We start from the raw sequence: 25,890 nt of genomic DNA on the forward strand, positions 1-25,890 counted from the left end.
GACAGGATGGACAGCAGATCGTCCTCGCAGTGGCAGGCCACATGTAACAACACCTGCACAGAATCGGTACATCCGAACATCACACCTGCAGGACAGGTACAGGATGGCAACAACAACTGCCCGAGTTACACCAGGAACACACAATCACTCCATCAGTGCTCAGACTGTCCACAATAGGCTGAGAGAGGCTGGACTGAGGGCTTGTAGGCCTGTTGTAAGGCAGGTCCTCACCAGACATCACCTGCAACAGCGTCGCCTATGGGCACAAACCCACCGTCGCTGGACCAGACAGGACTGTCAAAAAGTGCTCTTCACTGACGAGTCGCGGTTTTGTCTCACCAGTGGTGATTGTCGGATTCGCCTCCTTGTCATTGCAGGAAATCTCAATGCTGTGCGTTACAGGGAAGACATCCTCCTCCCTCATGTGGTACCCTTCCTGCAGGCTCATCCTGACATGACCCTCCAGCATGACAATGCCACCAGCCATACTACTCGTTCTGTGTGTGATTTCCTGCAAGACAGGAATGTCAGTGTTCTGCCATGGCCAGCGAAGAGCCCGGATCTCAATCCCATTGAGCATGTCTGGGACCTGTTGGATCGGAGGGTGAGGGCTAGGGCTAGGGCCATTCCCCCCCAGAAAGGCCTGGGAACTTGCAGGTGCCTTGGTGGAAGAGTGGGGTAACATCTCACAGCAAGAACTGGCAAATCTGGTGCAGTCCATGAGGAGATGCACTGCAGTACTTAATGCAGCTGGTGGCCACACCAGATACTGACTGTTACTTTTGATTTTGACCCCCCTTTGTTCAGGGACACATTATTCCATTTCTGTTAGTCACATGTCTGTGGAACTTGTTCAGTTTATGTCTCAGTTGTTGAATCTTGTTATGTTCATACAAATATTTACTCATGTTAAGTTTGCTGAAAATAAACTCAGTTGACAGTGAGAGGACGTTTCTTTTTTTGCTGCGTTTATATATGTTGTAGTTGTTTATAACCATCAGATAAAACATCTTTGTAGTTGACTTTCAGATTGATTTGTCTTGTATGAGCCTGTATAAAACCCTGCCATGCACTCCTGTAAATGCATACTTATTTATTCTCATTCAGTTTTACCTCACAATCCAGAAGAGGTTTCTGTACACACTCAAGTTGTACAACTACTGTACAACACATTTGGTACAAAAGTTTTGATAGAACGGAAAGTCTGTCCACACAAAAAAAGTATGTGTTGTGGGAACACCGCACAGTGGTAAACATTTTTGTGCAGACAAATTCTCCATTATATCACAAAAATATGAATTGTATTACAACCGTTGTGTCAAATGCGGTGTACATGAGTTGTACAACCTGAACCTGCATAGTACCCAGGATTGTGGTGTACTGTAGCACTTCTCAAAAAAATACACTTAACATGTTCCTCATTATATCTTTGAAAGAGAAATGAAATTAAGATGCGTGAAAGTAGTTCCCCATACGATAAACACATTCCAAACTTCCTGTGCCTACATCTACCTCAAAAGCTCACTGCTTCCAACCCAGTCACAGTCAGAATGGACTCTACAGTATATTTTATCTCCCAGGGGATGAGACATGTTAGACTATCAGACACGCCAATCTATCGCTAAATGTTCTCCCTGATTGTCATACAGTAGAAAGTGAAGGACAAAAATAATGTTGTATAGTCACAGCGATAAAAAAAAAAAAGTGTCACTCCACAATGATACAATAATTAGTTTAAAGACACTGTAGGTTATCATAGGCAAACAGTACAATGTGTTGTAACAAACGCATCACGTTGGATACACAGTATACATCATAAACAAAGTGAACCAAAAGCACAAGTTAAAGGGGAAGTTTACCCAAAAAACACATCTGGACCCTTTATAACAATTGCCTGTCAATGCCCCAGACAGTTTTAGGTCCATTGTTTGAGTATTTAGCATTCTGTATTTTTATATCAAAATGCTGATTTTCCGAAATTACCTAAAATGCATTAAAAACAGTGTATTTATTGTTACATAAACAACGATTGATGTCGCTGCATTGAATTGCCAAATAAATGTGGTGTTTAATGTAAAAAATCTAGAAAAACAAAGACCTTCTTCATGCTAGCGCAAAAGTCTTCCATATGGTCTGTAATCCGGTAGATACTCTTCTTCGTGGTTCTAAAATGGATAATTACAGGATGCGGGATGAAGGAGTGTCTTACTATTGGTCTTCAAGAAAGGAAATCAAAATGAAAGGAAGTAAACAAAGAGATGGTAGCTAGCTAGGCTACCGTTTAGTAATCTCTGAAGGTAAAGTAAGGTTAACCGAATAATCGTCTCTTATGACCGAAAAGAGCTTCTGGTTACCAGGACAGCGATTTTTCACCTCGTACTGGACAAATCATTTTTCTTTAACGAGTCGGACACAAAGGATTTATTTTCAGACACCCGATAAGGCCCACATCCCCATCATTCGCATGAGAAAGAGACAGAGATATTGGGGACATAGGTTGGGGTGCCTTGTAAGGATCCAAAGGCGAGTGGGTAATCTGCCTCTACCATCAGTCCTGTTAGCTAACGTACAATCATTGGATAACAAAGTAGACGAGCTATGATCACGAATATCCTACCAACGGGACATTAAAACTATAATATCTTATGTTTCACCAAGTCGTGGCTGAACGACGACATTCATAAAACACAGCTGGCGGGTTTTACGCTGTATCGGCAAGATAGAATAGCTGCCTCCGGTAACAACTGCCAGACGGATTATCAGAACGTGTTCTCCAAACATGCGCTGACCAACTAGCAAGTGTCTTCGCTGACATTTTCAACCTCTCCCTGTCTGAGTCTGTAATACCAACATGTTTCAAGCAGACCACAATAGTCCCTGTGTTTAAGAACACTAAGGTAACCTGTCTAAATGACTACCGACCTGTAGCACTCACGTCTGTAGCCATGAAGTGCTTTGAAAGGCTGGTCATGGCTCACATCAACACCATTATCCCAGAAACCCTAGACCCACTTCAATTTGCATACCGCCCCAACAGATCCATAGATGATGCAATTTCTGTTGCACTCCACACTGCCCTTTCCCACCTGGACAAAAAGGAACACCTTTGTGAGTAGGCTTTTCATTGACTACAGCTCAGCGTTCAACACCATAGTGCCCTCAAAGCTCATCACTAAGCTAAGGACCCTTGGACTAAACACCTCCCCCATGCAGTTGGATCCTGGACTCCCTGACGGGCCGCCCCCAGGTGGTAAGGGTAGGTAACAACACATATGCCAAGCTGATCCTCAACACGGGGGCCCCTCAGGGGTGCATGCTCAGTCCCCTCCTGTACTCCCTGTTCACCCATGACTGCATGGCCAGGCATTCCCCATCCAACGTGACAGAGCTTCAGAGGATCTGCAGAGAAGATTGGGAGCAACTCCCCAAATACAGATGTGCCATGCTTGTAGCATCATATCCAAGAAGACTCAAGGCTTTAATCACTCCCAAAGGTGCTTCAACAAAGTACCGAGTAAAGAGTCTGAATACCTACATAAATGTAATATATATATATTTTTTTTAATGATCTAAAAAACTGTTTTTGCTTTGTCATTATGGGGTATATTGATGAGGGGGGAAAATATTTAATACATTTTAGAATATGGCTGTAACATAACAAAATGTGGAAAAAGTCAAGGGGTCTGAATACTTTCTGAATGCACTGTACATCTAAATACTCAAGCAATGACCCTAAAAACTGTCTGGGGAACTGACAAACGACCAGGCAACTGTTATAAAGGGCCCAGAAGTGTTTTTGGGTGAACTTCCCCTTTAAGGACTTCCCCTATGACTAAGAGAGTACGGGGTAAATCTACAGACAAAACACAGAAGTGACCCCCTATCTGGCCCACTGTAAAATGAAAGTAGTCTACAGCACACCACTCTCAGTCTCACAGAGGACTGCATGCAGGAAAAGACATGATCGTGGTATGTAAATATTCATAATATCTACTAATTATCATCAAAGTCATTCTGGCGTCCCAAATGGCACCCTATTCAACTTCATGGTTCAACTTCACATGCTGAAAGTGTCACTGACAGTTATTTATGATGCTTTGGATGAACGTGTCTGCTGAATGACCATTTTATGAAAGTGATTGAGTTCTCCTGTGTCAACTCCCTTGTGGTGATCTTTAACTTACTTTCCCAGCTGATCTATGTAGCGTTTCAAAGATCTAGAGAGTAATAGCGGAGGCCCTTTTCAGCTGCACTGAACAAAAATATAAAAGCAACTTGAAACAATTTCAAGGATTTTACTGAGTTACAGTTCATATAAGCAAATCAGTCAATTGAAATAAATGAATTAGGCACTAATCTATGGATTTCACATGACTAGGAATACAGGTATGCATCTGTTGGTGACAGACACATAAAAACAGTAGGGGCGTGGATCAGAAAACCAGTCAGTATCTGGTTTGACCACCATTTGCCTCACGCAGCGCAACACATCTGTTTTGCATAGAGTTGATCATGCTGTTGATTGTGGCTTGTGGATTGTTGTCCCCCTCCTTTTCAGTATCTCTGTGCATTCAAATTGCCATCGATAAAATGCAATTTTGTTCGTTGTCCATAGCTTATGCCATAACCACACTGCCACCATGGGTGCGCTCTGTTCACATCAGCAAACCGCTCGCCCACACAACACCGATATGTGCAGAGATTCTTTAGTCGTGCAAACCAACAGTTTCATCAGCTGTCCGAGTGGCTGGTCTCAGACGATCCTGTAGTTGAAGAAGCCGGATGTGGTCTGCGGTTGTGAGGCCGGTTGGATGTGCTGCCAAGTTCTCGAAAACAACTTTGGAGGTGGCTTATGTTAGAGAAATGAACATTCAATTATCTGGCAACAGCTCTGATGGCATGAGACTATCTGGCAACTTGAGATCTGTGGCATTGTGTTGTGTGACAAAACTGTACATTTTAGAGTGGACTTTATTGCCCCCCAGCACAAGTGCACCTGTGTAATCATTATGCAGTTTATTCAGCTTGTGTATATGCCACATTTGAGAGAAATACCATTTTTTTGTGCCTATGGAAAATAGCAGGGATCTTTTATTTCAGTTCATGAAACATGGGACATACACTTTACATGTTGTGTTTATATTTTTGCTCAGTGTAAAAGTAACAAATAGTGGTGAGTCATAAGAATAATTGCTTTGATAATAAAGTTTTTAATCAATGTTCTTGTTGTTAATGAAGTCCAGATTTCGACCCAGAGCCGTCGTTCCCCCAAATCCTTCCAACCTCAAACCCTTGGGGCCAAACATCCCAAACCACTTCCAGACCAGAAACCAGAACAGACCAAACCCGAACCAACCCCCATCAGGGGAGAGGAGCCAGGAGAGGAAACAACATCAACCACCGGAGGGGAAGGTGAAGAGGATTGTGCGTAAGTTCAGCAGCCAGGAGAATGAGGTGATGGGGCAGGCAGGACTAGAGACAAGAACAGGGGTAGAGGCAGGGGCAGAGACCGTGACTGGGGCAAAGCAGGGAGACGGTGGGGTGGTGGGGTGGACAAGGACAAGGGCAGAGGCAGGACAGCAGGCAGACAGTAACAGAGGACAGACAAGGGCCCGGCAGGCCGACTATGATGCTATAATAATGAGCCCTTCTGTGGAACTCAGCATCATACCACCTCCGGTACCATTGAGAAAGCCACGTTCTGGCCCTCACACACAACCTACAGCACAACCCACAGCACAGAGGGATGCCGTGCCCCTGGGGCAGGAGACAGACAACCATCCGTGCACCCTTCTCACACCTGGACATGGACGAGGAAACAGATCAGGTAAGCCGAGTCACATCTCTTAACCTCAGAACGTTCCTTTGTAAAATGATTAGAAGTCAGCGCTATTTTCTGACAACGAATTACGTGAGAAAGGGTGCGTTGCTGCACATGAAGGAACAGAGAAAACCTTGTGGTATATTGATGTTCCTATATATCCATGTCCATAGGTCTATGAGGAAGAGAAAGAGTAAATAACGATCATGTCTCAGACGTACAGAATCTGTTTTATGTTCCAAGTAGTCTCTTGTGACATCAATGTAAAAATTGAGTAGCGGGAGATTTGGTTCTGGGTGCCGAGGTTAGGTTCACACGGAATGGATTATTTGATATAATAATGTTGCACTAAGTAAGTAACAAATGAACAAACGAGCACAGTGTATTTCAGACTCACAACACAATATCACGCACTGTCTTTCAGCTCCCGATGGTAGTGAGGTGGATGAAGCGCCTGTGTGTGTTGCCATTGAGAGCGGACAAACCACAGGCTCGGCAGCCACCCCTAGTGGTCACCATGGCAACACGGCACAGTGCCAGTGCATCTGTCACCTGAGGAGAACTGGCATGAAGTTAGTCTGGGTTCCCCTGGAGGAAGAGGAAGATAACTATTTAGAGGTGATAGGGGATGAAGAAAAAGACAAACGAGGAAATGAGCACCAGAAGAGGGTGGTGAAGGAGCGGAAGGAAGAGGAGGAAGATGACTACATAGATGTGACAGGGGATGAAGAGAAAGAAAAACGAGGGAATGAGGACCAGAAGAGAGAGAGGAAGGAGGTGAATGAAGAGATGTTGGGACCTTTCAGAGCAGATGAGCGAGGGGGGAAAAGTCAGACAGGGTGCCAGACAGAGACAGCTGCAGTGTTCAGTGAGCACAGAGAGGACAGAGTTCACGAGGTCAGCGAGAATAACAGCCAGAGATCCTTCCATTCAAAACATAACACATCATCCAATGCAGAATCTTCCCTGGCCCTGACGATCTGCTCACAGCACAGCTCATATCAGCATAGCACACAACAGCACAGCTCACACCAGCACAGCTCACACCAGCACAGCTCACACACCAAGCAGATTAGACCCCCTCAAAACAAAACTGAGACATATGATGAGGTTACATATGAGGCCATGCCCATGTTTGACAGAGAAGAACCACATCCACCCCCACCCCCACCCCCACGCCTGATGAAACCTCCACTGACGCACAAAACGCAGCATCCCTCTCCTCCGAAGGATCATCTCCAGAGAACCCTTCTCCAGAGCATGTCCACTCCCTCTCTCTCTGGCCTACTAACCTCAATTTCAAAGTCAGACATCCAGAAGAGTACCCCTTCCCCTCAGACTCCTCCCTCCATCTCCAATGGCAACTCCCATCAGCCAATCCTGCGACCTCTGCCTCCACTTCCTGTTTTACATGATCTCCGCCTTCTCCCCAGCCCCATCATGCCCCGCCCTCCTCAACTCAGACCTCAGATTCCAATGAAACCTCTTCCACCTAACCCTGAGCCCAGTGGCCCTAGCTGTCCCAGCCGACGCTCATCCACAGGTGGGTAGAAGAAGAACTTTAAAATATGGATTTTATGGTTGATTTGGTTATGAATCTAGAAATTCTATTTATATGGGGAAAATGCTCACAATTGAATAAGGAATCAATGGAGAAATATTAGAAACCAGATGAAATCACCACTTTCCCTCCCAGATGCTGATGTTAGGGATGACTGGGTGACTGTGGACAAGGAGGACATAGAGGAGTAAGTCTGAGCTGCCATAGTAGCAACTCTCAACATACGGTACAACACAAACACCGTACATGTGTTTACATCTATGCTATGAATCATCTCAAACGTTTAAAAGATTGATAGATATGTTTTACATTCAGCATTGTGCTTCCACAGGCCACAGGAACAGGCAGATAGTCCCAGGAGGATCTCCTCAGACTGGGGACCTTTGAGGCTGGACGGTACAGACTCTCGGTTTTGTTTTATTTCTGATATTACAACACGGAGACAATATACACCGAGTATACCAAATAGGAACACATATTGAGTTGCACGCATTCTTGATACACACGGGTAACTGTTGAGCGTGGAAAAACCCAGCAGCATTGCAGTTCTTGACACAAACCAGTGCGCCTGGCACCTACTACCGTACCCTGTTCCAAGGCACTTAAATATGTTGTCTTGCCCTCTGAATGACACACCTACACAATCCATGTCTCAAGGCTTAAAAATCATTCTTTATCCCGTCTCCTCCCCTTAATCGACACTGATTGAAGCAGATTTAACAAGTGACATCAATAAGGGATCATAGCTTTCACCTGAATTGACCTGGTCAGTCTATGTCACGCAGAGAGCAGGTGTACTTAATGTTTTGTTTACTCAGTGTATCTTTTTACCTCTCCTCCCTTCCTCTCTCTCCCTGGCCCTCTCTCTCTCCCCCCCTCCTCCCTCGTTATTGCTCCCCCACCTCACCTCACCCCACCACTGCCAACCCCCTCCCCTCCGCTCTCAGAACCTCTGTACCAGATCTACCAGGCTAAGTCCATCAAGGAGGCGATCCAGCTCCAGAGCATCAGCCGGAGTGCCAGCAGGGCCACCGTGGACCTCCATATGAGGCTGAGGGGCGGTGGGTCCTTAGGGGCCCCTAAGGGCCAGTCCTCCAGGGCCAGGAATGGCCCCGCAGAGGTCAGTCTCAGTAAAGAATGAGAGTTCTCAACTCTAAAAAGGATGTTTTGAACCAAAAATGTATCACATAAAAATGAAAAAGGCCAGCACTCGAATATGATGATTTTTTGGGGATAATAATATCATATATATGATTATTTTTTTGGACTCCGCGGAGGTCACACTGTGGCAGGAGTTACCGGTGGTCAGAGACAGTGGGATCCTGGAGAGACTCAGTCCAGAGGAGCTGCAGAGACAGGAGGTGAGAGGAGGGGTGGAGGGGAGGGGAGAGGGAAGGGAAGGGAAGGGCAGGGGGAGGAGGGAGGGAAGGAGGGGAGAGGAGAGAGAGGAGTCAGTTATATTGTCAGTCCTTTATACCAGTCCTTTATTGTACCAAATTCCTATGTGAAACATTTTCTTAACAGTTCAACAATATTTCACTAATGTTTTTTCTGTCAGAGCATGTTTGAAGTATTGACATCGGAAGCCTCGTACCTCCACTCACTGAACGTTCTCACTGATCACTTCCTAATGTGTCGGGACCTTGACGACACACTGGTGATCCATGACAAGAAGACCCTCTTCTCCAACATACTCCAAGTGTATGAGGTCAGCCAGAGGTAAATGTTGTCTGGAAAACAGACAGATGGAGGAGGAGTGGATGGAAGGCGGGAGGGAAGGAGAGAGAGAGGGGATGGAGGGAGAGGGACGGAGTGGATGAAAGGAGAGGGGATGAAAGAGATGGGATGGAAAGAGAGTGGATTAGGGGGAAGGGATGGAGAGAGGGGATGGAGGGAGAGGGGATAGAAGGAGAGTGGATGGAAAGAGAGGGGATGGGGAGAGGGTTTGGAGAGAGAGGGGGAGGGAGTGAGAGGGACTGGAGAAAGGATGATACAGGGGACTGTAAAGAAAGAGAGATCCAACCTACGTAAGTTGAAACATCCCTCACTCAAATTCTTCTCACAGGTTCTTGAAGGATCTTCTGAATAGGATCGATGAGAACATTCTGATAACTGATGTGTGTGACATCATCCACCAATACGCCCTGTACGACTTCTCAGTCTACATTGATTACATCCGTAACCAGGGTTACCAGGAGAGGGCCTACAGCTCCCTCATGTGAGTAAATAAGTTCACCCACAACACCTTATAAGGCCAATGTACTTATGGATTGTGTGCTTCTGAGTTTTGAAATATATATATTTATTTATCTTAAGACTATTGGGCAAAACATAACCCAAAACACAACCAAAACAAACTGCAAATGCATCCGACAAGTTTGTAGAGTCACAAGCTTGATGTAGTCATTGCATGCAAGAAATATGGGACGAAATACTGAACTGAATATACAGTACTATAAGAGAATTTGTCCAAATACTTATGACTTCTTCGGGGGCTAGATACATTTCTAAACGGTAAAACATATGTATGAAGGGCCTCCCGGGTGGCGCAGTGGTCTAGGGCACTGCATCGCAGTGCTAACTGCGCCACCAGAGTCTCTGGGTTCGCGCCCAGGCTCTGTCGCAGCCGGCCGCGACCGGGAGGTCCGTGGGGCGACGCACAATTGGCATAGCGTCGTCCGGGTTAGGGAGGGTTTGGCCGGTAGGGATATCCTTGTCTCATTGCGCTCCAGCGACTCCTGTGGCGGGCCGGGCGCAGTGCGCGCTAACCAAGGGGGCCAGGTACACGGTGTTTCCTCCGACACATTGGTGCGGCTGGCTTCCGGGTTGGAGGCGCGCTGTGTTAAGAAGCAGTGCGGCTTGGTTGGGTTGTGCTTCGGAGGACGCATGGCTTTCGACCTTCGTCTCTCCCGAGCCCGTACGGGAGTTGTAGCGATGAGACAAGATAGTAATTACTAGCGATTGGATACCACGAAAATTGGGGAGAAAATGGGATAAAAATTTAAAATAAAAAAAATAAAAAATAAAAACATATGTATGAAAATACCCTCAAATAAAAGGTGACCTTTTGTCACCTCATACCAAATATTTGATCTCCAATCCAAAATGCTGGAGCATAGAGCCACATTTGAAATTATAGCTTCCCTCATGTATTTGGACAGTGACGTAACATTTTCACATTTTGCTCTGTACTCCAGCATATTTTTTGTTTTTTTTGTCTACAAATGTTTTTATTGTTATTGGTAAAACAAGTACACATGGACAAATTAACAGACGGAACAAGAACAAGACAAACATGTCCCTCCCACTCACAGGACTTCCCTAACTAATAGTTAGATTAGTAGTTCATACTAGCAATCTTACTGAGTCACATGCTGATGAAAGAGCTGTTATGTTTCTTTCGCTAGCCTCATGCATATGTGCTACAGATATTTCCATGTTTATAATGTCTTTGAATGACAGCAACCACTGATGTCTGTTTGAAAATGCAGGAGCCCACCAACTTGAGGCTATCGTTTGTTGGCTGCTGTTAATCCAGCCAGACAAATATGTCACTGCTTGAGAGACAGGTCCAAAGTAGTGTCATCATTTAACAGTAAAAATAGATGGTGAACATGGTATATTTCTCCCCATTATGTCAGAGAAACCGGATGAAACACATCTCCAGAAATGAAAAAAATTGCCAGGAACCCCCTGAGGGCACAGTGAGCAATTTGGAGATTGTTGTGCAGTAAATCCTATGGGCAAAATTGTAATGTTTTATTTGATGATCGGAGATTCTTGAAGCAATTTATATATTGGATCACGCTCTGGTCCAATTGATTACAGTAGTACCCATGGATTGGTCTTTCTTCCAAGAAGCATGGGAAGGAATTGCTTTGTGGGTAATTGTGATTAACAGACAATGTAATTTTGAAAATAAATCCCTGTGTACTGAATAAACAATTTGTGAGTTGGGTATATAGAGCATTCTTTCCCCCATAGGCATGCAAAGCAGAACAGAGCTGTAAGTAATAGAAAAAGGAAGTGCCAGGTTTCTGGAGGTTTTGTAATGCACGGAAACAGTAGCCTTCAGTAATGTCTGAGACCATTGAGGAAAAGAGATATGTTTTCCAAACAGGTGCCAGACTGAAATAAGTTGCGAAACGTCAGTGGCAAATTTGAGTTTGCAGTGTTTGCGTGGGATATCAGAATGGGTTATGTCTTGGAGTCTGTGAGGGGCAACTCGATTTTCCTCCAGGGGGCGCCGGGATACAGCGGTATTAGGATTTAGCCATGAATACAGAGGGCGTAAAATAAGATTTGGCCACTGGTTTTGGTCACCTGCACATTTTTCCCACTGAAGGGTAGAGAATTTAACATGAGGGAGGTCCTCTTCCAAATGAATTTGGCAAGCAATGAATGTAGCCTATCCCAATCTACTGATGGTGGTGAAAGAGGGATCATGGAAGTATAAAAGTTGATTCTTGGCAGTATATTCATTTTAATGATCGAGTCTTGAGCCTGGAATGAGTTTGGGATTTGCTCCCATCTTTCCACATCCGACTCTATGCTTCTTAACATGGTATTGAAGTTGTTTTTGACTATTGACTAGAAAGAAGGATAGATTTCTATTTCCAGTTTGCGGAAATGCTGGACTCTGGGAATGTTTAGAGGCAGCTGTGAATTACACATTGCCTAGTTCAAGGGGTAATCGAGCAGATTTTGTCCAGTTTTTATAGCCAGATATAAAGCTGTAGTTATTAAAAACGCTGAGAAGTTTAGGTAATGACTGAGGTGCGTTGCCAAACATAGAGCAGTTTATCATCTGCATACAGAGATACAGTATGTGGTGGTCTGTGCCAAGTACAGTAATGGGATCATAATGTTGTGACTGTCGGACCACTTGCACAAGCGGTTCGGGGGATAAAGCAAATACCAAAGGACTCTGGCAATCTTGGCAACAAGATCTGCCTATGTTGAAGTGGGATGACCGTATTTTGGATTGGTATAAAGGACTTGGATCATGGATATGACTTGTTCACCAATTCTCATACGTCGTAGGACGAGCCATAACAATTCCCATTATAGGCTTTTTCTGCGTCTAATGAAAATATACGTAGGTGATGGAGAGTCAGTATTTATAGACCCCCAAAAAATATAGAGCAAGTGAAATTATAGCAGTGTTCATGTCTCTATTGAAGGAGCCCATATTACTGAAATAATGAATAATGTCTAGGAGTAGTTGACCTAAAAAGATACAAATAACTGTGATTTCCTGGTATTCATTGTTTGGATATTTTTTGTTGTTGCTCAAATCAGAGTAATAGGGAGTAACAAGTGCCTCTAGTGTTGCAGGAATGAGCATCAGGGTGATGCTGTGGCAGTTGCAAGTCACGGAGTAAGGAGATACGTTTATCATCATTATCATGTGGGATCTCAGATCTATGTAAAGTCCCGGAATGTTGAATGTATTAATACTGGGTCAGAGTGTATGATGCCGTCCATTGATTTATTTGAAGTTATATTTTTAAAGTTTTGGTTGGCACATAGTCTCCGGGCTAATAGAAGGCTTGGGCGAGCTCCATGAAAATAATAGAAGTGTTTCAGGAAACTGAGATTCTGCCCAGTGTCTATGTGAATAATTAAGTTATTTTCTGACAGTCTACTGATCAAGAATAGCTTGTGGAGACGTCAGAGTGCATTTTTGTTTCTAGTGGTGATCATTTATATTCCAAATCAGTAATTTGTCATTGTTTAAATTAGATTAATACGAGGTAGAGTATGAGCTAATAAAACCTTTGACCGCATACCACAGTATTCGAGGGCCCTGAACAGTCATTGTTTATACCAATGAATTCAGATAATTGCTCTTCCATCCGAGACATGAGCTGAGGATTTCACCAAGAGAGGCTTTGCATAAAATACCCTTGTGGTCAGATAAATCAGTGGGTAATATTCCAACATTTTGAATGTTATCAAACAGATCTTTAGAGGAAGAAATATATTTGATTCTTGCGGTGTCTCAATTAATAAAAATAGAAAACTCTGGCTGTAGGATTAAGAGAGCCAGAGGTCAATAATTGCGATTTCATCAGCCTAGCACCATAGCACCATAGTTGATAGTTATTGGTCTCTCACTTCTGTTGGTCCAGTTCTATTACGCACATGATCCCATTTAGCATTAAAATCACCACCAATAATCAGCCTGAAATCATACAATTGTTGCAAAATATTTGTTAATGAGCCATGAAAGTTTTTCTCAAATGTGTTTGGTGCACAGACTGACACCAGAGCAATCGTATGCATAATGATTGTAGTTTTGATAAAAGTTGTTATATCCTCAGAGTCATGACCTAAGTTAATGAATTGTACATTTCACTTTGCTACTATCATTGCCCCTCTTGTTTTTTTGTTGTACGAGGATATCACTTGATATTGCGTGTTGCCGAGTCAATTCACATATTTTTGTAACATTTTTCCTTAATAAATCTAAGCTGCTAGCCCGCTTGCGAGGCATATTTAAACCATCTACATTCCAAGACAGCGGTGTGAAATGATTCATAAAACATATTTAAAGACACAACAGCAAATGGAATTAAATAAGGTCCTGTCCCTACCCCAAGTCCCCACACAAACCCTGAGGTAGACACAGTGACAAGCCATTCCACCTACAAGTACCTACAAAAAAACAACAACCCATTACCCACCCTCTGAAAAAAAGATGGCAGAGGAAAAATCCCCACTCGACCACTCCCACCCCAAAAAAAGTATGTCCGTGATCATTGTGAGATCGCATGGTGTAAGAATGAATGCAATCAATTGATTATTGAACGTTATCGATGGACACAGCTTTGTAGAACCAAAACATACACAGTCTGCCTCTGCTCTACTCTCAAACTCAAGAAGAATCGTTTCGGGGGCTGCTGCAGTTCGCGAATGATAGCTAGGCTATTGGGCAAATCTCCTTCGTGGCAGTCAAGCAATTGCATTCCGCCAAGTCATTCACAATCTAGTCTGGTTGCGGCAGCAACTAGACCTAATTTAAAAGGTGTCAATAAATTATCTTATTTGTATGCCTAGCAATCCCAAATGTACATTGTTTGAAGCACAGTTTTATAAGTTTCAGTCACAGATGACAGCTCCAATAAGCCACCTAATGTGAACGAGAGGCTTGTAGAATCATGATTATTTTGTTTTTAGTTCATCGTTCACCGGTAGGGGGTCCTGCGTGCTCTGGGTATTAAAACCAATTTGTGGTCTTTCTGGAATCTGCATTGGCCATACAGCATTTACTGCGATGCGGCCTCTGCAGAAGTCAGGACATTCATACTTCGTGTGCTTTGCGGAGCAGAACTGTTGTGAAGGAAGTTGTCAAGGAAGTGAGTTTGTGTTTATGCAGATCTTATCAACCCCACCTACCGTCAACCAATCATGTCAATGCAGAGCTATACGGAGCCCTCCTCATTGTTATTTTTTTGGGGGGGTGGCAAGACGATGCGGTAAATGCTCTGCATGGTCTTTCCGGTTTCTGGATTGGTGGATAAAGCATAAATCGTCCTTTACTGACTCAAATGAACAAAATCAGTCGAAAGATTCAGTCGGAAAGATCAGAGTCAGTAAAAAGAGCCGACCTTCCCGTCACTATTCGTTAACCCACCAATCCACTTTGCAGGCAGACCAACAACCCGTTTGCGTTGGTGATGCGGAGGCTGGAGGAGTCTCCTCTATGTCGTCGTCTTCCCTTCTCCTCCTTTCTGCTCCTTCCTTTCCAGAGGATCACACGCATCAAGATCCTTGTACAGGTCAGTGGCTGCATCTCTCCAACCCAGAATCATCATAATGTAATAATAATTTGAATAAATTAGATAGTGGTAATTCCATCACATGCATCAACATCTAGTGTCCGATTTCCCAAAAGCATCTTAAGGCTAAGTTAATTGTTAGAACTTTCATAGGTTAATCGTTAAACTTCTTGCTGAAGTAATACTTGAAAGTGCTCGTTACTTAACGACTGCCTCAGCCACTCATAGACCGGCTAAGTGCGTCATTTGCCCTTGTATATGTTACATCCCTTTATACACAGGCAACCTCCGCTAAACATAGAATCAAGATGTTTATCTGTCTCTCTGTGACCACCGATAACTTCTGAACAAAGTTGACTACAAATACAAAGTTGCAAATGTCTTTCGCAATTGTTACAAAAAAGCAAAGGATGAAAACCGAGATGACTGCAGTGTTGAATACTGAAGGCCATTAGGCTACGTAGACCAATATATTACAATCATATTGAAATCAATTTCATGTTCATTTCAATGAGTTCTATTACTGTCTGTAATTTTACCTCAGTATATTTCATGATGTGTAATAACATGTGCTCAATGACGTGCCAAATCTTGATTTAGTGCATTATTACAGGGTAAGCATCGTCGGTATTGTGGAATAATTTGAATGTTAGGGTAAGATTTCAATGGATAAAACTGTTCCGAGAGCGGCGCTGTCTTTCTTTCGATCCTATCGGTATCGACAAATGCCTCAACGATGCACTTAGAGACCGTTCTCTCTGCGTGGTGTTTCGGGAAACGAGTGGTGCATCTTCGGCGTTTGTAAGAAAGATGCATCGGGCCCTGGTCAGTAACAGTGGCTGGCACCATCTCTAGGTCACAGGTCAAATTACATAGCAATGCAAAAAATGTATGCACTCACTTTACTGTACGGTTGCATCCCAAATGGCACCCTATTCTATACAGTGCACTACTTTTGACCAGTCAAAAGTACTTCAATATATAGGGAATAGGGTGCAATTGGGACACAACCTAAGTCTGCTTTTCCACACAGAACATCCTGAAGAGGACTAAAGAGGGAACTAGGGAGGAGAACACTGCCTCTAGAGCCCTGACCTCAGTGTCTGAGGTAACACCTATTCCATCCACCCCAATTTGATACACTATATGACCAAAGGTATGTGGACACCTGCTCATCGAACATCTCATTCCAAAATCATGGGCATTAATATGGAACTGGTCCCCCCTTTACTGCTATAACAGACTCCACTCTTCTGGGAAGGCTTTCCAACAGGTGTTGGAACATTGCTGCAGGGACTTCCGTTCAGCCACAAGAGTGTTAGTGAGGGTGAGCACTGATGTTGGGCGATTACACCTGGCTCGCAGACGGCGTTCCAATTTATCCCAAAGGTATTCGATGGGGTTGAGGTCAGGGCTCTGTGCAGGCCAGTCAAGTTCTTCCATACCGATCTCGACACACCATTTCTGCATGGACCTCACTTTGTGCACAGTGGCATTGTAATGCTGAAATAGGAAAGGGCCTTCTACAAACTGTTGCCACAAAGTTAGAAGCACAGAATAATCTCGAATGTCATTGTGTGCTGTAGCGTTAAAATTTCCCTTTACTGGAACCAAGTGGCTTAGCCCAAACCATGAAAACATCCCCAGACCATTGTTCCTCTCCATCAAACTACAGTATACAGTTGAAAGTATGCATTGGGGCAGGTAGCGTTCTCCTGGCATCCACCAAACTCAGATTGGTCTGCCGGACTGCCGAATGGTGAAGAGTGATTCATCACTCCAGAGAACGCATTTCCACTGCTCCAGAGTACAATGGCGGTAAGCTTTACACCACCCCAGCCGACACTTGGCATTGCGATCTTAGACTTGTGTGTGGCTGTTCGGCTATGGAGACCCATTTCATGAAGCTCCCAACAAACACTTATTGTGCTGCCGTTGCTTCCAGAGGGAGTTTGGAACTCAGTAGTGAGTGTTGCAACCGAGGACAGACACGCTTCAGCACTCGGCAGTCCCTTTCTGTGAGCTTGTGTGGCCTACCACTCCGCTGCTGAGCTGTTGTTGCTCCTAGACGTTTCCACTTCACAATAACAGCACTTATTTAAAAAAATAAACTTTATTTAACTAGGCAAGTCAGTTAAGAATACATTCTTATTTACAATGATAGCCTACCAAAAGGCCTCCTGCGGGGACAGGGGCTGGGATAAAAAAAATATAGGACAAAACACACATCACGACAAGAGACACCAAAACACTACATAAAGAGAAACCTAAGACAACATCATAGCATGCAGCAACACATGACAACACAGCATGGTAGCAACACAACATGACAACAACATGGTAGTAACACAACATGGTAGCAGCACAAAACATAGTACAAACATCATTGGGCACAGACAACAGCACAAAAGCAAGAAGGCAGAGACAACAATACATCACACGAAGCAGCCACAACTGTCAGTAAGTGTCCATGGTTGAGTCTTTGAATGAAGAGATGTCCGGGGCAGCTCTAACAGGGAAGACATTTTACGAACTGACTTGTTGGAAAGGTGGCATCCTATGACGTTGCCATGTTGAAAGTCACTGAGCTCTTGAGTAAGGCAATTCTACTGTCAATGTTTGTCTATGGAGATCGCATGGTTGTGTGCTCGATTTTATACACCTGTCAGCAACGGGTGTGGCTGAAATAGCCGAATCCACTAATTTGGGGTGTCCACATACTTCTGTATATATAGTGTACCGTTGGATTCTGGGTTAAACTTGGAACATTGCTATCCTAGAGACTGGTTTTTACATCAGAAGTTAATGGTTATCTGTAGGAGCCAGATGGCTTTGGAATGTGCTGGGTGGACAGGAGGAAGTCACAGGATTGCTATAGGGGATACAGGTGGAGATCTTTGGATTAGGCATCAACAGGGTTGAGATCAGGTCAGATCCCCTTAAGGGAAAAACAATGGTTTATTACCCAATCACTTCCTCTTCCTGTCGAACCATAAGAAGGAGGAATACCTAAATTGGAGTATATATACTTGTGGTGGTGGAAACATGTTTTGTCTAATGCAGCTGCATTGATCCTCTGGGAAGAATTAAACTTGGTTAAGCTTTCATAGTGTCCGTTGAGTTATTTACTCTGATAATTAGAACCTAACAGTACGTATTGGTCACTGTAGACATGCAAGCAGTATAAAATATTACACATACACTATGAACAATGTGCCATTGAAAATAAGTAGGCCTGTTGAAAAGATTTGAAATCCATTAGGAAATGGACAGCAGTCTTTCTGTTGGATACTTCTTCAAAATACTGGGCCAACAAAACCAAAATGTGCTCCACTACACCTCCACTCTTTGTTGTTATTCTCCCTCTTCCAGATCATCAAGGAGTCCAACACCCAGGTGGGCCAGATGAAGCAGATGGAGGAACTCATACAAGTCAGTAACACACTGGAGTTCAACAAACTCAAGGTATGTTCATATACATGTCATTACCACACAGGAGTTCATCAAATGAAAGGTATGTTCAGAAACATGTAATTATTACCACATTGGAGTTCCACAAACTCAAGGTATCTTCATATATAGTACCAGTCAAAGGTTTGGGCACACCTAATATTCAAGTTTTTTAAATTAAATTTGTCCTATTTTCTACATTGTAGAATAATAGTGAAGACATCAAACCTCTGAAATAACACAATCATGTAGTAACCAAAAAAGTGTTAATGAGATTCTTCAAAGTAGCCACCTTCACTCTTGGCATTCTCTCAATCAGCTTCATGAGGTAGTCACCTGGAACGCATTTCAATTAACAGGTGTGCTTTGTTAAATGTACATTTGTGGAATTTCTTTCCTTCTTAATGCGTTTGAGCCAATCAGTTGTGTTGTGGTATACAGAAGATAGACATATTTGGTGAAAGACCAAGTCCATATTATGGCAAGAACATCTCACATAAGCAAACAGAAATGACAGTCCATCATTACTTTAAGACATGAAGGTCAGTCAGTACTGAACATTTTAAGAAATTTGAATCTTTCTTCAAGTGCAGCAAAAACCATCAAGCGCTATGATGAAACTGGCTCTCGTGAGGACCGCCACAGGAAAGGAAGACCCAGAGTTACCTCTGCTGCAGAGGATAGGTTCATTAGAGTTATCAGCCTCAGAAATGGGTAATTAACTGCACCTCAGATTGGACCTCCGAGTTCAAGTAACAGACACATCTCAACAGAAGAATAGAGAGTGATGGAGTGCTGCATCAGATGACCTGGCCTTCACAATCACCCGACCTCAACCCAATTGAGATGGTTTGGGAGAGTTGGACCGCAGAGTGAAGGGAAAGCAGCCAACAAGTGCTCAGCAATTGTGGGAACTCCTTCAAGACTGTTGGAAAAGCATTCGAAGTGACTAACTCACGAAGCTGGTTGAGAGAATGCAAAGCTGTCATCAAGGCAAAGGCTAGTTTGAAGAATCTAAAATATATTTTGATTTGGGCACCGACAGATATAGCTCCTAAGCAACCTAAGCAACTTTGCAGTACTTTGTTTTTGTGTGTTATTTCTTACATTATTAGACCAGAAAATGTTTTGTGTTATTACATACGGCCGGTAACCAGCATTACGACCAGGAATACGACTTTCCCGAATTGGATCTTTTGTTCGTACCTCCCAGGGCAATTTAACTTATTCCAGAGGCTACTCCAAAACACCGCCGGCGGAGAAGAGGTGTTTGCAGTGGACTTCTAGTCTGACTCAGGAAGCGTGCACACAATCCACCGCTTCAGAGTATATTACTTGCTAATGTTCAGTCTCTGGATAATAAAGTAGATGAGCTCAGGGCGAGGATCTCCTTCCAGAGAGACATCAGGGATTGTAACATACTTTGTTTCACGGGAAACATGGCTCTCTCTCTCAGGATATACTGTCCCCGTCCATTCAGCCAGCTGGGTTCTCAGTACATCGTGCAGACAGGAAAAAATAACTCTCCGGGAAGAAGAAAGCTGGGGGTGTATGTTTCATGATTAACTACTCATGGTGCGATTAACATACATAACATACAGAAAATCAAGTCCTTTTGTTCACCCAACCTAGAATACCTCATGTAAATGACATCCCAAGAGAATTCTCTTCAGTTATAGTCACAGCCGTGTATATTCCCCCTCAAGCCAATACCATGACGGCCCTCAAAGAACTACGCTGGACTTAATGCAAACCACATATCCTGAGGCCGCATTAATTATAGCTGGGGATTTTAACAAAACAATTTGAGGAAAACGCTACCGAAGTTCTACCAACACATTGAATGTAGTACTCGTGCTGAAAAAACATTGGACCACTGCTACTCAACTTTTAGAAGGCTGGTGCCTACAAGGCCTTCCCCCGCCCTCCCTTCGGCAAATCTGATCACGACTCCATTTTGCTCCTCCCTTCCTATAGGCAGAAACTCAAACAGAAAGTCCCTGTCCTAAGGTCTATTCAATGCTGGTCTGACCTATCGGAATCCATGCTCAAAGATTGTTTTGATAATGCGGACTGGGATATGTTCCAGGTAGACTCTGAGAATAACATTGACGAATACGGTGACTGAGTTCATCAGGAAGTGTATAGGAGATGTCGTACCCACTGTGACTATTAAAACCTACCCAAACCAGAAACCGTGGATAGATGGCAGCATTCTCGCAAATCTGAAAGCACAAACCACCTTATTTAACCATGGCAAGGTGACTGGGAATATTACCAGTTACAGTGTAGTTATTCCCTCCGTAAGGCAATCAAACAGGCAAAACGTCAGTACAGAGGACAAAGTGGAGTCGCATTTCAATGGCTCAGACACTAGACGTATGTGGCATGGTCCATAGACAATCACGGACTAGAAAGGGAAAACCAGTCACATAGCGGACACCGATGTCTTGCTCCCAGACAAGCCAAACACCTTCTGCGCCCGCTTTGAGGATAACACAGTGCCACTGACAAGGTCTGTCGGCTCTCCTTCTCTGTGGCCGACGTCAGTAAGACATTTAAGCAGGTTAACCCTCGCAAGGCTGCCGGCCCGGACGGCATCCCTAGCCGCGTCGTCAGAGCATGTGCAGACCAGCTAGGTGGAGTGTACAGATATATTCAATCTCTCCCTATCCCAGTCTGCTGTCCCCACTTGCTTCAAGATGTCCACCATTGTTCCTGTATCCAAGAAAGCAAAGGTAACTGAACTAAATGACTATCACCACGTAGCACTCACTTCTGTCATAATGAAGTGCTTTGAGAAGCTAGTTAAGGATCATATCACCTCTACCTTACCTGACACCTAGACCCACTTCAATTTGCTTACCGCCCCAATAGATACACAGATGACGCAATCGTCATCACATTGCACACTGCCTTATCCCATCTGGACAGGAGGAATACCTATGTAAGAATGCTGTTCATTGACTATAGCTCACCATTTAACCCCATAGTACCCTCCAAGCTCATCATTAAGCTCGGGGCCCTGGGTCTGAACCCCGCCCTGTGCAACTGGGTCCTGGACCTCCTGATGGCCGCCCCCAGGTGGTGAAGGTAGGAAACAACACCTCCACTTCGCTGATCCTCAACAATGGGGCCCCACAAGTGTGCGTGCTCAGCCCCCTCCTGTACTCCCTGTTCACCCATGACTGCGTGGCAACACACGCCTCCAACTCAATCATCAAGTTTTCAGATGACAACAGTATTAGGACTGATTACCAACAATGACGAGAAAGCCTACAGGGAGGAGGTGAGGGCCCTGGGAGGTGAGGGCCCTAATCTCTTACTCAACGTCAACAAAACAAAGGAACTGATCGTGGACTTCAGGAAACAGCAGAGGGAGCACGCCCCTATCCACATCAACGGGACCGCAGTGGAGACGGTGGAAAGCTTCAAGTTCCTCGGCGTACACATCACTGACAAGCTGAAATGGTCCACCCAGAAAGACAGCGCCTCTTCAACCTCAGGAGGCTGAAGAAATGTGGCTTGGCCCCTAAAACCTTCACAGATGTACAATTGAGAGCATCCTGTTGGGCTGTATCATCACCTGGTACGGCAACTGCACCGCCCGCAACCGCAGAGCTCTCGAGGGTGGTGCGGTCTGTGCAACGCATCACCGGGGGCAAACTGCCTGCCCTCCAGGACACCTACAGCACCCGATGTCACAGAAAGACCAAAAAGATCATCAAGGACATCAACCACCCGAGCCACTGCCTGTTCACCCCGCTATCATCCAGAAGGCGAGGTCAGTACAGGTGCATCAAAGCTGGGACCGAGAGACTGAAAAACAGCTTCTATCTCAAGGCCATTAGACTGTTAAATAGCCATCACTAGCCGGCTTCCACCCAGTTATGCAACCCTGCACCATAGAGACCGCTGCTCTATATATATAGACTTGGAATCAGTGGAACACTAGTCACTTTAATAATGTTTACATACATTTCTCATCTCATATGTATTCTATTCTACTGTATTTTAGTCAATGCCACTCCAACATTGCTCAATCTAATGTTGATATATTTCTTAATTCCATTATTTTACATTTAGATATGTGTGTATTGTTGTGAATTCTTAGATACTACTGCATTTCGCCTTACCTTCAATAACATCTGCTAAATATGTTTATGTGTGTAACGCTCGTCTAAGTCGTCCTCCTCATCTGACGAGGAGGGGCGAGAAGGATCGGACCAATATGCAGCGTGGGTTGAATACATAATGAATTTATTAAATAAAGACGAACACGAAGAACACTTGAATAAACTACAAAATAACAAACAACGTGAACAGACCTGAACTTGAGAACAAAACGCACGAACAGGAACGAACACATACACAAACGAAAACGAAACAGTCCCGTGTGGCACAAACACTGACACGGAAGACAATCACCCACAAACAAACAGTGAGAACAGCCTACCTTAATATGGTTCTCAATCAGAGGAAACGTCAAACACCTGTCCCTGATTGAGAACCATATAAGGCTAATAGAAAAGAACCCAACATAGAAACACATAACATAGAATGCCCACCCCAACTCACGCCCTGACCATACTAAACAAATACAAAAACAAAGGAAAACAGGTCAGAAACGTGACAATGTGACCAGTAAAATGTCATTTGATTTGACTTTCTGGTTACTACATGATTCCATATGTGTGATTTCATAGTTTTGATGTCTTCACTTTTTTTCTACAATGTAGAAAATAGTAAAAATAAAGAAAAACCCTTGAATGAGAAGGTGTGTCCAAACTTTTGACTGTTGTGTTATTACCACACTGGAGTTCCACAAACTCAAGGTATGTTCATATACATGTCATTACCACACTGGAGTTCCACAACTCAAGGTATGTTTATACTTTGACAGATTTCCCAACACACTGTGTGGCCTCAGGCCCCTACTCCACCACTACCACATATCTACAGTACTAAATGTATAGTGCGTATGTTATCGTGTGTGTGTGTAAGTATGCATGTGTCTGTCTGTGCCAATGTTTGTGTTGCTTCACAGTCCCCGCTGTTCCACAAGGTGTTTTTTTATCTGTTCTTTAAATCTAATTTTACTGCTTAAGTCAGTTACTTGATGTGGAAGAGAGTTCCATGTAGTCATGGCTCTATGTTGTACTGTGTGCCTGCCATAGTCTGTTCTGGACTTGGGTACTTTGAAGAGATCTCTTGTGGCATGTCTTGTGGGGTATGCATGGGTGGCCAAGCTGTGTGCCAGTAGTTTAGACAGACAGCTCGGTGCATTCAACATGTCAATACCTCTCATAAATAAAAGTAGTGATGAAGTCAATCTCTCCTCTACTTTCAGCAAGGAGAGATTGACATGCATATTATTAATATTAGCTCTTTGTGTACACCCAAGGGCCAGCCGTGCTGCCCTGTTCTGAGCCAATTGCAATTTTCCTAAGTCCTTTTTTGTGGCACCTGACCACACCACTGAACAGTAGTCAAGGTGCGACAAAACTAGGGCCTGTAGGACCTGCCTTGTTGATAGTTTTGTTAAGAAGGCAGAGCATTGCTTTATTATAGACCGACTTCTTCCCATCTTAGCTACTACTGCATCAATATGTTTTGACCATGACAGTTTACAATCTAGGGTTACTCCAAGCAGTTTAGTCATCTCAACTTGTTCAATTTCCACATTATTTGTTAAAAGATTTAGATGAGGTTTAGGGTTTAGTGAGTGTTTTGTAAATACAATGCTTTAAGTGTTAGAAATATTTAGGGCTATCTTATTCCTTGCCACCCACTCTGAAACTACCTGCAGCTCTTTGTTGAGTGAACAAGGTAATTTCAGTTGCTGTAGTAGCTGACGTGTATAGTGTTGAGTCATCCGCATACATAGACACTCTGGCTTTACTCAAAGTCAGTGACATGTCGTTAGTAAAAATTTAAAAAAGCAATGGGCCTAAACAGCTACCCTGGGGAATTCCTGAGTCTAACTGGATTATATTTGAGAGGCTTCCATTAAAAAACACCCTCGGTGTTCTGTTAGACAATTAACTCTGTATCCAAATTATAGCAGGGGATGTAATGCCTTAACACAAGTTTTTCCTGCAGCAGAATATGATCGTTAATGTCAAAAGCTGCACTGAAGTCTAACAAAACAGCCCCCACAATAATTTTATCATCAATTTCTCTCAGCCAATCATCATTCATTTGTGTAAGTGCTGTGCTTCTTGAGTGTCCTTACCTATAAGCATGCTGAAATTCTGTTGTCAATTTGTTTACTGTGAAATAGCATTGTATCTGGTCAAACACAATTTTTCCCAGAAGTTTACTAAGGGTTTGGTAACAGGCTGATTGGTCGGCTATTTGAGCCAGTAAAGGGGGCTTTACTATTCTTGGATAGCAGAATGACTTTAGGTTCCCTCCAGGCCTGAGGGCACACGCTCTCTAGTAGACTTAAATTGAAGATGTGGCAAATAGGAGTGGCGTCTGCTATTATCCTCAGTAATTTTCCATCCAGATTGTCAGACCCCGGTGGCTTGTCATTGTTGATAGACAACAATAATTTTTTCACCTCTTCCACACTGACTTTACGGAATTCAAAAGTACAATTCTTGTCTTTCATAAGTTGGTCCTATGTACTTGGATGTGTAGTGTCAGCGTTTGTTGCTGGCATGTCATCCCTTAGTTTGCTTATCTTGCCAATGAAAAAGTCATTAAAGTAGTTTGCAATATCAGTGGGCTTTGTGATGAATGATTCAATGAATGAAAGAGCTGAGTTTGCTTTTTTCCCAAATTTTTTATTTAAGGTGCCCCAAAGCTATTTACTATCATTCTTTATATAATTTATCTTTGTTTCATAGTGTAGTTTATTTTTTCGTTTAGTCACATGATTTCTTAATTTGCAGTATGTTTGCCAATCAGTTGGGGTGCCACACTTAATTGCCATACCTCTGGCCTCATCCCTCTCAACCATAACATTCTTCAATTCCTCATCAATCCAAGGGGATTTAGCAGTTTTTACAGTCATTTTCTTAATGGGTGCTTGATTATTAGTAACTGGAACAAGTAGTTTCATAAATGCGTCAAGTGCAGCGTCTGGTTGCTCCTCATCACACACCACAGACCAGCAAATATTCTTTACATCATCAACATATGAATCATAACAAAACTTATTGTATGACCTCTGAGATGTGTCTGTTACTTGAACTCTGTGAGGTGCAATCTGAGGTGCAGTTAATGCCGATTTCTGAGGCTGGTAACTAACGTATCCTCTGCAGCAG

The 25,890-nt window shown here is 43.6% G+C and overlaps 1 protein-coding gene across 1 annotated transcript in view; it reads left to right on the plus strand.

Moving 5' to 3' along the window:
* Positions 1–5,282: 5,282 nt before the first annotated feature.
* Positions 5,283–25,890, plus strand: part of LOC120057621 (rho guanine nucleotide exchange factor 15-like) — a 29,371-nt gene continuing 8,763 nt past the window's right edge. The window contains exons 1-11 of the mRNA XM_039006187.1: positions 5,283–5,827; positions 6,246–7,364; positions 7,518–7,569; positions 7,714–7,778; positions 8,330–8,502; positions 8,660–8,743; positions 8,941–9,101; positions 9,448–9,600; positions 15,037–15,166; positions 16,200–16,274; positions 18,539–18,631. Coding sequence (XP_038862115.1) covers positions 5,458–5,827; positions 6,246–7,364; positions 7,518–7,569; positions 7,714–7,778; positions 8,330–8,502; positions 8,660–8,743; positions 8,941–9,101; positions 9,448–9,600; positions 15,037–15,166; positions 16,200–16,274; positions 18,539–18,631 — 2,475 coding nt within the window. The 5' untranslated portion in view covers positions 5,283–5,457. The remainder of the gene's footprint in view (positions 5,828–6,245; positions 7,365–7,517; positions 7,570–7,713; positions 7,779–8,329; positions 8,503–8,659; positions 8,744–8,940; positions 9,102–9,447; positions 9,601–15,036; positions 15,167–16,199; positions 16,275–18,538; positions 18,632–25,890) is intronic.

This window comes from Salvelinus namaycush, chromosome 12 (assembly GCF_016432855.1).
Source record: "Salvelinus namaycush isolate Seneca chromosome 12, SaNama_1.0, whole genome shotgun sequence".
Taxonomy (NCBI): Eukaryota; Metazoa; Chordata; class Actinopteri; order Salmoniformes; family Salmonidae; genus Salvelinus; species Salvelinus namaycush.